Raw genomic sequence first — 14,920 nt, 5'->3', positions numbered from 1 at the left:
AGAACATAGTTCTGGCTGAGTTAATATTGTCATTTACAATACTTTGATTTAAAAGTACCTAGTATGTTTTAAAATAATAGAAAATAATATAAATAAATGATTACTATATTTACCCATCCTTTAATGAATTTTTAAAGCAGATATAACTCTTGCTATAACATCAGATTCAATCCTGAATTCAAGAACTGATTCTCCTAAAAAGCCTTCCAAGCAGATTCTATAAAATGTCTATCCATCAGCTTTGGTGCCAAACCTTCTACACAGTGGGGCAATTCCCCCGTAGGGTATCCAAGAACAAAAAAAAACATTCTACCTTTCATAGTGAACTTCCCTTATTTTTGCTTATTTCATTAGAGAGGAGCTTATGGATATATGTACAAATGCAATCATAACTTTCTAGAATACTAAACTATATTCTAGCACCAACTCCCCCTGTATGTCACATATATATATATTTGTTGTTAGCTGCGAAGTCGTGTCTGACTCATCGCGACCCTATGGATAACGTTCCTCCAGGCCTTCCTGTCCTCTACCATCTTCTGGAGTCCATTTAAGCTCACGCCTACTGCTTCAGTGACTCCATCCAGCCACCTCATTCTCTGTCGTCCCCTTCTTCTATTGCCCTCAATTTTTCCTAGCATTAGGCTCTTCTCCAGTGAGTCCTTCTCATTAAGTGTGTGTGTGTGTGTGTGTATGTATACACACACACACACACAAACATACATACATATACACTCTAAAATGTAGATGGCTGCTTTCACGGGTCAGATCTTTAGCTTGTTTTCTTTTTGCCTATCTTGATCTCAGTCTGCTGTTCAGTCTCTTTCCTTCCACCTTCCATATTGGCTGAGCTGTGCATGGATTCTCTGGTATTTTAATTCAAAGAAAAACTAGTATATCTCTTCCTTAACTTAGTCTTCTATTTCCATATCATTTTCAAGAATTTTGTTTCTTGTCTCCTGTAATTTAGCTATGTAGCTACCTTGTGCTAACATTTTTGCAAATCACTGGATTGCACAGATCCATAATCTCATGGACTAATATATATTAATAAATTCCTGAATTACAAACTCAGTGACACATAACCCATTTGCTTCACATATTTTACTGTAAAATGTAGTTTACAACTCACAACCTATAACTTACATCCTGTATTTCCCACCCCATTTGTAGGGACAAAATTCAGAAGAAAGTAGATAAATAGTATTATAATCTTTTGATAAAATTTGTTGTTGTTGTTAGCTGCGAAGTCATGTCTGACCCATCGCGACCCTATGGACAACGTTCCTCCAGGCCTTCCTGTCCTCTACCATCTTCTGGAGTCCATTTAAGCTCACGCCTACTGCTTCAGTGACTCCATCCAGCCACCTCATTCTTTGTGGTCCCCTTCTTCTATTGCCCTCAATCTTTCCCAGCATTAGGCTCTTCTCCAGTGAGTCCTTCCTTCTCATTAGGTGGCCAAAGTATTTGAGTTTTAGCTTCAGGATCTGGCCTTCTAAAAAGCAGTCAGGGTTGATCTCCTCTAGTTTGATAAAATAGGGACAGGATATCTGAGGAACCATTTGTCTCCCATAATTTTTCCCTGTCTGATATGAATGAATACAGCAGAATGAATACACTTCAGGTCCCTTCTATTAAACTGTCATCTTTGTGAGACCAAGGAAAAAATGCCTTCTCTATCACAGTCCCAACTTCTGGAACAGCATCCCATCAGAAATAAGGACTCTTAAGGTTATGAAAATCTGTGAAAAACCAGATAGGGTCCTAGACTTAGAATTGATGTATTATTGTTCAGCTAGGGCCTCTATTTTGTTTTATTTGAGTTGTTTATAACATTGCTGTAGCCTGGGCTGTTGGTCTGGTTTGATATTATACCTGTTTTTATGGATTTTCCAGTTTTGGAAAATTGGGCAGCTAATAAACAAAATATGACAATGGGAATACAAGATCTGTGGAACCTTTAAAACTCTTTCCACCTACCAGAAAATAAGCTGAAATAATACCATTGAAACATGAAGCAATATAACTGAATTTTAGCAGTACAGTGTTTAGGTAAAAATGTTTAACTAAGAATGGGAAAGGTAACATCAGTTTTCTGAGAGATGAACTGACATTCTTCCCATTTCATAAACCTTTTAAAAAGGCAAAATTTATCCCCTCTGATGACATCATAGACTAATTGGAAGATTATCGATAACCAGGACAGTGAATTACATCTATAATCTATGCAAAATTGTTCATCCTGAGCTTAGTGTTATGGTAAACCCAATTTAACAATATTTTTGTACTGGTGCAGATTCGTGAGCTAGAAAATGAACTAGAGGCAGAAGTTCGTCGAAATACTGAGTCTCAGAAAGGAGTCCGCAAATATGAGAGACGCATCAAAGAGTTAACTTACCAGGTAAGTGATCTTAAAAAAATTGCAGTAAAATAACACATTTCCCCCCCAGATACTATACACAAATGTACATAAAGCAACATTTCTTTAGAAATTCTGAAGAAATATTGGCTGCAAAAAAAATCAACTTAAAGTATGCATGTGATTCTGTCCTTTATCTAGAATGCATAGCCAAAAATAGCTTTGTATTATGAAGAATAGAGACAGAGGTGTTGAAGAGAAAGAAAAAGAAAAGGTTCTACTTTTATTAGACCTTTTTTTTTCTACTACCATTTCCTTCTAAAATCCTGAATGCTTCCTGATTAGAATGGAATGCAGAAATATCAGTGTGAATGTGCAAATGATAAAACATTTGTACAAGAACTACTTGTTTTTGAGGATTATTATTATAATAATAACTATATTATTCAAGGACAAAGAACTTTTTTAACCACAATAGAAGTTTATTTATTAGTATTGTTAACATTACTATTTATTTATTTATTTAAATTCCATTTATATCCCGCCCTTCTCCGAAGACTCAGGGCGGCTTACAAGCTTAGCAGTAGCCTTCATTCTATGTATATGCCTGCTTATTAGGGCTTTCACACACACCCCAAGTGGCATTATTACAAAGTCAGCTTATTGCCCCAAACAATCTGGGTCCTCATTTTACCTACCTCGGAAGGATGGAAGGCTGAGTCAACCTTGAGCCTGGTGGGACGTGAACCTGCACTAATTGCAGGCAGCTGGTGTTACTTAAGGAGGCATTAGCCCACTGCTCCACCAAGGCTCTTACTATAGCATAAGTTAATTTATTTTATTTTATTTTATTTTTATTTTATTTTATTTTATTATTTTATTAATCTTTGTTAAATAATTTAGTACAACTTCTGTTAACTTTCAAGAATGGAAAACAGAAATGATTAATAGTATCAGTTAGAAAATAGAGTAAACATTAGGATTCCATGATTGCTGTGTTGGAAGATGACATACTTCTTTCCATATTAAGTGTGAAGACTTTCCCCTAAAATGGTATTAAACTTAATTGTTCCTTAATTCAGCCAACTCAAAGTTGGAAAGTGGGCCTATAGTTCTTGTCCCAACAGAGGGTGTCAGTGTTAATAATAATAATAATAATAATAATAATAATAATAATAATAATAATAATAATAATAATAATAATAATAATAATAAGTTGGAAGGGACCTTGAAGGTCATCTAGTCCAACCCCCTGCTAAGGCAGGAAACCCTATACCATTTCAGACAATAAATATCATCTTCAGTTACAGCAGATGATGAAAATTGTACATGTGCCCTTGATTTGTTTTTTTTAAAAAAATATGTAATTAAAATGTGCAAGTGTGTATTATTAAAGCACTCATTTCTTTTCATGTGAACAGTTGTGATATTTTGGTTAATTTAAATACATACTTCATGTTTGTATTTTATTGCTTGCTGGAAGGAAAATCATTTTTTAAATATTATTCCAGCTCTGAAAGAAACTGTGAATCTTTGCCTGTTCTTTCCTTGCCTCTCATTTGTTGATATGAGATAAAATAGAGCAGCCCAATGAAGGTCATCCTGAGCTACTTGGAGGAATAGCAAGATGAAATCTAATAAAAATAAAGACTTATATCTTTAAAAAAACCAACATTTTGGTTAGCATTGTTAGGCTAGCATTTGTTCATAGTTCATGGGTGCTGATGTTAATCCTTTATTTATTAAAAGGCAGAAGAAGACAAAAAGAATTTGGCAAGAATGCAGGAGCTAATTGATAAATTGCAGCTCAAAGTAAAAAGCTACAAGCACCAAGCAGAAGAAGCTGTAAGTTGTATAGTATCATTATTGCACATTTATAATTTTTCATTTTTCTCCTAGATGTTATTAGATAGCACTTTTCTATCTTTTTATGGTATTTCCAAAAATTCTGGTGCTTTCCTAGATTGTCTTATGTTGTCCTCTTTTGTGTCAATGAGGCCATTTTGGCTAAAGAAATACCCAAACATCAGAAACACAGGAAATTACAGTTAGAATGTGTACCATTGTATACAAATACAATTTCATCCTTTACAATTGAAAATGTATGATACATTATGAGATGGAATCATTTATCTTAGCATTATAAAAGATGCCATTTTGTTGTAAAAGAGTTCGTTCTATTTTCTGTTTCTACCTCAGTAGAGATTGCTTATTACCCTGCAGAACAGAAACAAAGCAATATGTGTTTACTGAAAGCTGTAATCCCATGGGGCATGAAGCAGTTTCATACACAACTTACACAAAAGATTTTCTCAAAAGTAGATCAGTCTTCTTACAGCAATGCAATCTGTAGGTTAAATTTTTAAATTGAACTATGTTTCTTCCTTAAATTCTGGGTGTTATGTTTGTTGGGTCACAAATCCACTTATGTGTGTGCACTTACACAAAGAAAGATACTACAGTTTCTAACATTGCTTCCCTGTTTTGTGGATGCTGCTCAGTTCAAAGGAACTCCTTTGGAAAATAAGGATGAAAGGAATTCCTCCCTTAAAAACTTCACACTGAACATGAAACTGTCCATCAAAAATTATATTTTGCAATCATAGGTCACAATAAATGTAAAGCAGAATAAATGGGTAAAAGGAAAATAGTGTAAAATGTAAATGATAAAGTAAATGAAGAATCCATTTTCATGCAAACTAATACCAGTATAACAGAAAATACAGCTTTGTAATAGACTTGAAAAAGGTTATATTAGTTTTCATTAGATTAGAGTCTGATAAATATTTAAATGTAATTTAAATATAATAATGCAACACAAAAATAGGGCAAATTCAAAATCTATATTTAGCCATTACAAGAGTGAAGTATTAAACTTTTAAAATAAATCTAGTCTGTCTATGACATGCTTGATCAGCATTCCATTCTGTACTTTAATGATGATAATTTTGACTTTATAGTTGAAAAAGTAATAATTCCCTGTATAATTATAAAATCTTAATTCTTCTTGCTGACTTGTGTTAATTCCACACTTTGATATCTGTCATTTAATTATTCAGCTCAGAAATCTTGATTTAATCAAAGTTTATTAAATAGACTATATATATTTGGATCTATGCAGCAACCTAGGCTATAAAGGAGAAATGTAAAACCAAAACCATATGCAGCCCTTAAATGATACCCAGGTATATCAAAATAGAAATAGAAATTATCAAATTATATTTTTAAAGGAGGAAAAGCTTTCATTTATCATCCATTGATATGACTGAAAACATTTTTTTAAATTTTTTTAATTAGATTTAAATGCAGATGAAATAATGTCAAATTTTGGGTTTATCCTATTGAGAACCATTATTTCTATCAAAAAAAAATCCCTCCAAAAAGCCTCCTTTATAAACCACAATGTTTAGATTTATTCATTATGCTAAGCCAAAACCAAACAAGCCAATTGTGAAATGCAACTCAGTGTATCTGTCTGTTATTCTTAAATTATCCTGGACAGATTCATTACAACAATTGTTGAAAATCCTCTGTTTAGAACATTTGTTATTTTTTCCTATCTGTAAAAACTTTTGAATTTTGCTAGGCCATCTCTTCTCCAACTGAAGGCTTGAAATCAATATTCCTGACATCCAAAAGTCCCTTCTTAGTAACTTCATAGATTAGTATAAATAAAATTGCTTTCCAGCACAATATCATTAAATATTTAACAATGAATTACAGTAGCCTTTTCCAGCTTAGTGCCTTTTAAGGGTGTTGGATTACAATTCCCATAAACTCCTGGCCAGTAGATATAATAGAACTTTCAGTTCAATATATCTGAAAGGCAGTTTGCTATGTATAAACCTGATTTGTCTTGTCTGTGTGTTTCAGAGGACCTTTGTTTCTTGATTGTCAAAGTCAAATATTGTTATATCCTTATATATTTTCCCCCAACAGGAATCTCAAGCTAATCAATACCTTGCAAAATATAGGAAACAGCAGCATGAGCTGGATGATGCTGAAGAACGAGCGGAGATTGCTGAATCCCAGGTTAATAAGCTCAGGACCAAGTCAAGAGACATTGGCATGAAAAAGGTATGAAGTGGAAGAAAATGATTCTGCTAGAATCTCTAAAAGAACAGCAAGGGAGACGAACAAGGGTAGGCAGTGCATCTAGAATCTGTCACTGAAATTAACTTTTTCCAGGGTAAAAGTCCTGATTCTCATCTACCCGTCCCCTTTAGAGAAGAAAGCCATTCCTGCCAGATTCATTCCTGTCAGATGGGATGAAACTTGAGATTCAAAAATGGAACACTGGGCTGCTAAATTAGACTTTTCCATCTCGGTGTCTTGGATTAAAAATCTCCATCATTTCTTATTTTTCAACCAGCCTACAGTATTCTCCTAATGCATCTGGAAAGCATCATGTTGGAAAAGACTATGCTAGGCTAGAGTAACAACCCACTCTTTCTGCACTTGCTGAGCTAAAAGCATTATATACTATATGAGTATCATTTGAAATAAAGTGCTGTTGAGCACAGAAACTGAAAGGTACTACTAGTATTTAAAAAGGTACCCACTATGTATTAAGCAGCCATGCTTTGCCCATGTAATTGCATTTTTAAAATGACTGTAATTAATGTTACAATTAATAACTAGAGGTGCAATCTAGGACTATTAAAAACAATTTGGGAGCTGACAAAGGATTTTTTAAATTCAAATTTGTGCCACAAAATAGCTTTAAAATTGATTGTTAATAGTGTAGCTGATTTTAATACTGTGGGCAATTAAATTTCATATTATCTTGTTTTATCATGTTATTTTCTCTGATGGTGGTGGATAGTGACAAAAAGAAATTATTCACTGACTTTACCCAATGAAAGCTCCAAAAGGAGGAGTGGCCTCTAGTGGCAAATTGCATAATAATTAGTTGTTGTCATGGTCACCATTCTGAGGACACCCCAGAGGGCCAGTGGAGAATATAAGAATGCCTACAGCCTGTATAAAAAACAAAAGCTCACAACCTCACACACTATCTATAATAGACATGGCAGACCCACTGCAGGCTCTCCATCTCTGCAGGTTATACAAGCGTCTACATCTGCTGTTGCTTCTTTTTTATGCAGTTACACATAGTACAATAAAATCAGTTTGGTGATATAATATGGGAAGAATATGCAAAATCTAGCAATTTTTGGAAACTTGGAGGCGGTTAACCTTTTTCCAACTCAAAATGTAAAAAAAACTATATGCAAAATATTTAACCTGTCTGCCTGTCTTTCCCTTGCTATCTCGCCACATTCCCCCAAAATATTACTCAGTCATGAAACCATGAAAAGAGCTTTTATTTTTTATCTAGTCCAACATTCTGTTCTCATGAAGGCCAAATGGATACCTCTGAGAAGGATGTGAGGGCATCTGTTATTGGAGGAAATATACACTAGATAGAGTTGTGAATCAGACCTGAAGTTAGTTAAACTGAAGATTTAATTTTTGTAAGTGCCCAATTCAATTTTGTGTGTCAAGATGCAATCCTTATTTTAACAAGAACCACTTCTGGGAAGACACAAAAAGCCAATGACAAATCTCAATGTGACACTAATTTGTAAAGAAGTGCTTGTTAGCAATATTCTATTTGAAAGATTAGAAAGGTTTCACTTCTCAAATGGTTTACTTTTCATAATCTAATTGTAAGTAGATGCCAGAATTAGTGGAAGGCAGGTGAGTAATTTGACTTGAGCAACTGTATCAGTGAAGATAATTATAGACAACACAAGCTGGTTTACACAATTGTGTTGCTTCAGAGACTCTCAAAATAAAGCAGCTAGAGTCTAGAGAGTGAGGAAGAGGACAAGTGTAGAAGTAAGGCACACATATCCTACTGCACATTGTGGACAACAGTGTAATATGACTGGTGTAGAAAGAAGTGGATTTTAATGACAGCAGAGGATTTAAGCAACTAATATGAAGAAGAAAAATGCTTTGGAAGTTGAAAGATTGTATGGTATATGACAATGAGCCTCTTTTAGTGGCAGATTGTATGGCATCATTATATTGCTGCAGATCTTTTCGGAGTTCTCTAGCTGGAGAAGTTTTGGTAAATTTGGGCAGTGGTAGGCAGCAGTAGGCAGTGAAGCTGGTGAAAGCAGGCTGGCTGGCATACAAGTAGCTTTCTGTACTGAATACAGTAGATGTGCTAAGCAACAGCAGAGGAAGATTGGCAGTTGTGGTTCCAATTCTTAAGCAGAATGCCTGTACAAAAAGGCCCATTCATCATCTGTGCCTCTTTCTCAGAAGGAGAAAGCATTTGAAGGAAAGGCTCATTCCTAATCTTGTCACTGTTTTTTAAGTATTAAGTATTTGTTTTTTAAGTATTTAAGTATTATGTATTTGTTTTTCTTAAAAGCAGTAAGCATTTTAAGCAAAGTTCAATTTTGATTTGTTTCCCTATTCTTAAAAGCAGTGAATGTTTGGCATACTGTAAGGCCGATTGTTAGACTTGTACCTATTCACTCAGTGCTGAGATTAATATTTAGAAATTGTAACATTGGCACAAGTCTCACATGAGTTAAGCCTTATGGCCAAATTTAAAATGATGATAGTGAATGGTGGTATTTGAGACATATCCCAAACCATTATGGTGCCCTCACTGTCAGAACTGCAAAATGTGCACCCCAAAATTCCATTTAAATCAGGTATAAATTTGCAGCGGAATGAAAATATGCTATCACTCACACTATCTGCATATTTAGCTGGGTTATCCCAACAGCTTTAACATTAAGGAACACCAGCTATACAGTATTGCCAGTTTATAAGAACATACAAATGATGGGCTGTTGAAATATTGAGTGCCTTCTTGATCACCCATTTACAGGTAATGCTGGTTAGCGAGTCCTTCAAGTATTCCTGACTGATCTTGAGTTGCAGTAGGTAGAGAACACAAAGTAGGGGTCATTTCCTGCCTTCTCAAAGTGATCCCATGCAATTCCACTTCCACATTTCTTGAGCCTGAACATCAGCAATGTTCTCTTCTCTCCTGTTGGATTTCCACCATTTTTTCTGATGTTGGTTGCATAGGATCTTTTCTACTGTACTGCACTGAGACTAGTCGATCAGGAGAGAAGATGGAAGGGACACTTTGAGGGTATGGAAATCACACCCCTGCTTACCCTCCCCTCCTAAAACTTCTGTCTTATTTATAAGCAAGGTATATTAATATGCAAGTATAAGTTGCTTGAGAAACAGGAGAATGAAGGGAATAAAAGATGCAATTGAGTGATTGAAACAAGCGCAGAAAGACTGAACATAGAACTTAAAAGCAGGCATTAATATTCTATAGAGAAGACACATAATGTTTAGATAAGGGTGAAAGTACATGTGTATGAAGAAAGGGAAAGAAGTAAAATAAGAGTGGAATGGTCTTGCTTGCAGAAAGAACAGCAACAGGTCCCTTCATGAACATTTTGATAGGCAAGAAATGACCAAACTCTCCTCATATCATTAGCAGTGCATTGTACCACTTAACCTCTTTTCAGTTGCCCTGAGGACACATACAAAATGTCACTTGAAGCAGCAATCATAGCAAGATATAGAAAGCACCATCTGCACAATTTAATTTGGATAAAAGCTTTAGGTAGTCGAATGTAGAAAATCTCCAGGAAAAACCATTTGGATACAGGCCAATGAAACAGAAAGGATTCTGGGAAGAAGAAACCAGTAAATAATCTGAGTGCAAATAACTTCCATTCTTACTTCAGTTTCTCCTTTACCGTAAATTTTGACCTGGCATCTGGTGATACTGTATAGGAAGGATCATAAAATGAAAGAGGTTAAGTATCATACATCGCTTGTTTTACTTTTAGGCAGGCAAACTTTAGGAAAGTGACAGAAATGTGGTTAAAGAAGGCAGTGCAGTTACTCCAGCATACTCCAGATACTGAGTATTTCATTTGCCTTGTATATAAATCCACCATAGCAGTATAAACATTGCTAAAGATGTCTGACACATTTTTTAATGATTTGGGAACCAAAATATTAGTTCAGTGTACCATGAATTATGTAAATATCAGATTAGGAAGATATAAAAAGAGAACTGGTGCTGAAGCTACTACAAATATTGCAACTAGACAGCGTTTTGCAATGGAAGTAGTTTTATCAAACAATACATGCAAGATCATTAGTCTATCTGACTAGTATGCTCAACGCTGGCAAGCAGAAACTTTCTGGTTCTAAAACATTTTTTTAGCTTTACTTTAGCTGCCTCAACAGAGATTAAAGGGTTTTCTAAATGTAATTTACTGCACCACATTCTTTTCATATTGTTCTTTCTTTACAGTGGTAATTTCTATTGCATATAAATTGTATTGTCTTGTATTATGATATTTCAGGTTCACGATGAGGAATAAATATACTTTCATTGTGTAACTGATGGCTGGAATGGTGTTCACAAAGGGGAGCACTCATCAATACTGAAGCAGAAGAAAACTGATTCTTAATTAATAAAAATCAATGTCTATACTGCCGTTGTCCTTATTCTATTATAAAAATACATTTTTCAAGGCCTGACATAAAAATATTTTATTCTGTTCATTATTTTCCATGTTGAGATTCATTTAAAATATTGGAGAAAAGGGGCACACTTCAGTAGAGAATATATTTTGAGTAATCCCTGCTGAAATTAATGAAAATTGCTCAGCAGCTGTGCTTTCTTTCAGGTTCTTGTCTCTTTATAGCCTTATGAATCACATCACCAATTAAGAACAAACCAAAGGTGATCACACAGCTTAAGGTCATGGTGATTAAAAGCAAAAAAATGTTTCAGAAAGTAGTAAAGCAAACTAAATGATCCTGAATCAAGCCTAAGTGTTTTGGTAAGGTAAATACTTCAAGGATAATCATGCATAAAGATAGATTCCACAAGAAGAATGATTAAACAGCAACCTTAAGTAGTTTGATTACATAAATGACCCCGTGTACTACAGTAGTTAAAATATGTTCCAATATTGTAATCCAGTGGGATATATCTCTGAATTTCTCCTCAACATTTTGTTCAGCAGGACTTCAGATCTTCTCTGACTGGTAATAAATAAGCCAGTAACTACAAGAGAAACATCAGGAAATGGCTCATCAATGTTACTAATTTTATCGTATGTGATAGTGCTAGATATTTCTTCCTTTAATGTCACTTCAGTTAAGAACTTTGAACAGAAAGGGACATAATTTGGGATTGTAGTCACATATGAAGGTCCTTCTTATAAAACACGTGGCTATTAAAAATAGGCTACCACTATAGTTTCTTGTTCTGGAAGGTTGCAGAGTTCAGTACTCTTAACTTTGCTTCCTCATCATTTGTATCTTTTTTAAAATTTAATAATAACCCAACTTTCCATTTCTTGGCCTTGTTTCACCCACACTATTAAACCAAGGAATCATTAATAATTAATGGGTTTGGGCTGCAACAAACATGCTAACTGTATTAAAAATCATTATTTGGGAAATATAGTGTTTTTATTTGTTTTGTCCAAAAAACATATACAATATTTCATGAACCCTTGGATGTTACCGAAATTATCAGCCCTTCCTCTTTGACTGGGCAAGTAGTAGTTGATTGAAACAAAAGAAGCAGGGGAGCTCTGGAGAGTTTGATTCAGATTTTTAATTCTTACACATTTGCCCTGTACCACCAACAGTCACTCATTTCTCAATTTTTTGATTACCTCAAAAACACCCTATGGAAAAACAAAAGCATAAACATTCCTTACAAGCCAAATATAATTTTAGCAAGAGATAAAAGCAACAAAAAAGAAGCAATCCCCATGCTGCACAAATTCCCATAGAGGTCAAAAGAAAACCCATAAGAGTAAACAATAATGGGGAAAAACATTCACAAGTGAATCAGTTCCCGTGCCCAGCATTTAGACCATTATGTAGGCAATTCTGGAATGCACAAGTAAGTCAGCAAACTGGGTTCTTCATCTATGCCAGGCACAAAGGTGGTGCTTCTAAATAGACTCTGTCAGGGTAAAGGAGATTACAGTCACTTTTATAAACCCAGAATTTTTCAGAATAAAGGATTTGCTCTCTTCACCACAGTTATCAAGATATCAATGGAACTCTTATAAGGCAAGCTAGAGGCCTTGCTCAACAATACATCCCCATAGTTTTCATGGAGATTATGAATGCAAGTAGCAGTTATGAATACAAGAGGCACCCAGAGCTAAATCCTCATTCTATCTTGAGGACTGGGTATAAAAAAATGGCACCTCAGTTTTAAATATCCAAATGCCTCTCATACAATAATGGGTATAATAACTGTTCATGTTAATCACTATTGTTCTTATTGTACTATCATTGTTACATTACTAGTCATATTTCATGATTTTTTTAAAAAAAAGTGAAAAGGGGATGCTCCAAAACACCACACTGTTATGACAACAATTGGAATCTCTCTGCCTATACACCTGTGAAGGACCCTTGATGTCCCTCATGACTTGAAGCATCCTATGATAATAGTACTTCCTATTAGAGAAATTGGGTTGATTTTCCTCCAAGCCCAGGATGTGAATGAAAGTGAAGTCCAAAGCCAATGCCATTTAACAGAAACTCTAAATGTTATCTTCTTTTTTCCCACCTTGATAACATCGGTCAGGTAAAGCTTATTTAGTAGGCGCCTATCTAGATTATCACTCAAGAATGAATGTCAGTCCACTGCCTTTTTACAGACATAGTCCAGTCACGGTACTTAAGATGCATGGTGTCAGATGACTTTTTTCTTCCTGGTTGGGACTGGCCTAGCTCCTGCTGAGTGGTTGTGGCAGTTGAAAGGTTTACTTAGGAAAATATTTTTAGGTTTTAGTTAGTGTTCATTTGGGTTTTTTTATGTTATCACGGTGGTTAATTTCCTCTCTTGTCTCCCATTTGAAGTCCATGGATGGTTGTATGTAGATATTACAGAACAGAACAATCTTCCTAGCTAGAATAATGGGCACAGGATTAAAATACAGCTGAGGATGTTTTCTTAGGATTATATTTTTATCTCTTTAGCCTTGGTATTTATTTACTTCTGGAATACATAAGATTATTTTAATTACAGTATTAGAAGGGTGTTCCCAAACCCAGGTGACTAGAAAAGGTTATTGAACCTGTATATGATGATGTGTTTGGCAATATTTTTAATTCTGCCAAGGTTATTTGAAAGTCCACTAATCTCTTGCTAGTGTTCTCAAATTCCCTGTCCACCAAAATATAAGAACAGAAGCTGTTAGTGACTTCTGAATACAATAAATGACAAAAGTATACCCCTGTCACAGAGTTTTATTTTTCTTGTAATTAACTGAAATGGCATGAATGTATAATCTATTTGCTACAAAGAATGGCATTTTTCATTATCCTGGTTTTGTATTAAGACATGCACTATAATATTAGCTTCAGCATTTTAGCGGTACTTTTTCACTCAAAGTTATGCACTTCACATTGACAACATAGGCACACAATGGCAAAGATTTAAATGCTTTATTCAGTCATTGACAGAGTAATTAAGGTTTTAAAGAGTGAAAATGTTCTCAATACTTCTAAAAAGACTAGGAAAAGATGAGCATTTCATCTCGTTTTTAGCTGAGCATATACCAACCTTCTTCAAACAAAAAGAGTTTTTGATAGAATTAATTCAAACTTTGAATCTGTAATAATTGTAAGTTTGTCCATTACAATTTACCTAGTTGGGGTTCCTAGAACTAAAGTTACATATATTGTTCTGTTGCTAGCAGAAATTTCACAAAAGAAGTCTTGCTGTTAGGATCAGCAGAATAAGAGCCTATGTTCAAGTTAATAAATGTCCCAGAACTCCCACATTGGAAAAGAATGTGTTGAGTTATGTGGTTCTGTATGATTGATTGACATATTGCACTAAGCCATCAAATTTGCTTTACGAATCACAATGGCTGGATTCATACAGTACCCTGTGCCAAGCCTTCACAAAACCTCACAATGCATGCTGCCCAGTCAATGCTAACAAAAATATATACTTCTTTGTGGTGTTTGAAAACATAAAGGCAAATATTGGTCTGGTAGAAAAGAAATTCAAAACTAGTACTTGAACATATGTTTTAAAAAACATTAAATATATTGTTGTAATATATTGCAACAAATGTTTAAAAACTAAGAAATAACAGTTTCCCTAGGTATTTTTACTGCTTACCATTAAATATACCATTGCAGCTTTTTAATTTATTTTTAAAGATAGTAAGATTCAAACATTAGAACACAACTGTTGGACCAAAAAGAATTGGATGTGTGTGTGTGTGTGTGTGTGTGTGTGTGTGTGTGTGTGTATTTGTACAGTATATACGCGGTGGCTCAGTGGGTTAGGACGCTGAGCTTGTCGATCAGAAGATTGGCAGTTTGGCGGGTCGAATCCCAAGTGCCGCGTAGCAGAGTGAGCGCCTGTTACTCGTCCCAGTTTCTGCCAACCTAGCAGTTCGAAAGCACGTAAAAATGCAAGTAGAAAAATAGGGACCACTACGATGGGAAGGTAACAGCGTTCCTGTTCTGAACCAGCCAACTACCGGCCTTGTAATAAGG

General features: G+C 34.9%; 1 protein-coding gene across 1 annotated transcript in view; it reads left to right on the top strand.

Annotated features, from left to right (window-relative positions):
• Window positions 1–10,847, top strand: part of MYH15 (myosin heavy chain 15) — a gene marked incomplete at its 5' end in the record, with an annotated part of 98,258 nt that extends 87,411 nt beyond the window's left edge. Inside the window, 4 exons of the mRNA XM_081327740.1 lie at window positions 2,297–2,405; window positions 4,113–4,204; window positions 6,299–6,436; window positions 10,729–10,847. Of these exons, the coding sequence (XP_081183866.1) occupies window positions 2,297–2,405; window positions 4,113–4,204; window positions 6,299–6,436; window positions 10,729–10,746 (357 nt within the window). The 3' untranslated portion in view covers window positions 10,747–10,847. The remainder of the gene's footprint in view (window positions 1–2,296; window positions 2,406–4,112; window positions 4,205–6,298; window positions 6,437–10,728) is intronic.
• Window positions 10,848–14,920: the final 4,073 nt, after the last annotated feature.

This window comes from Vipera berus, assembly GCF_964194415.1.
Source record: "Vipera berus genome assembly, chromosome: 4".
In the NCBI taxonomy this organism is placed as follows: Eukaryota; Metazoa; Chordata; class Lepidosauria; order Squamata; family Viperidae; genus Vipera; species Vipera berus.
This window is presented reverse-complemented; position numbering and strand designations above follow the sequence as displayed.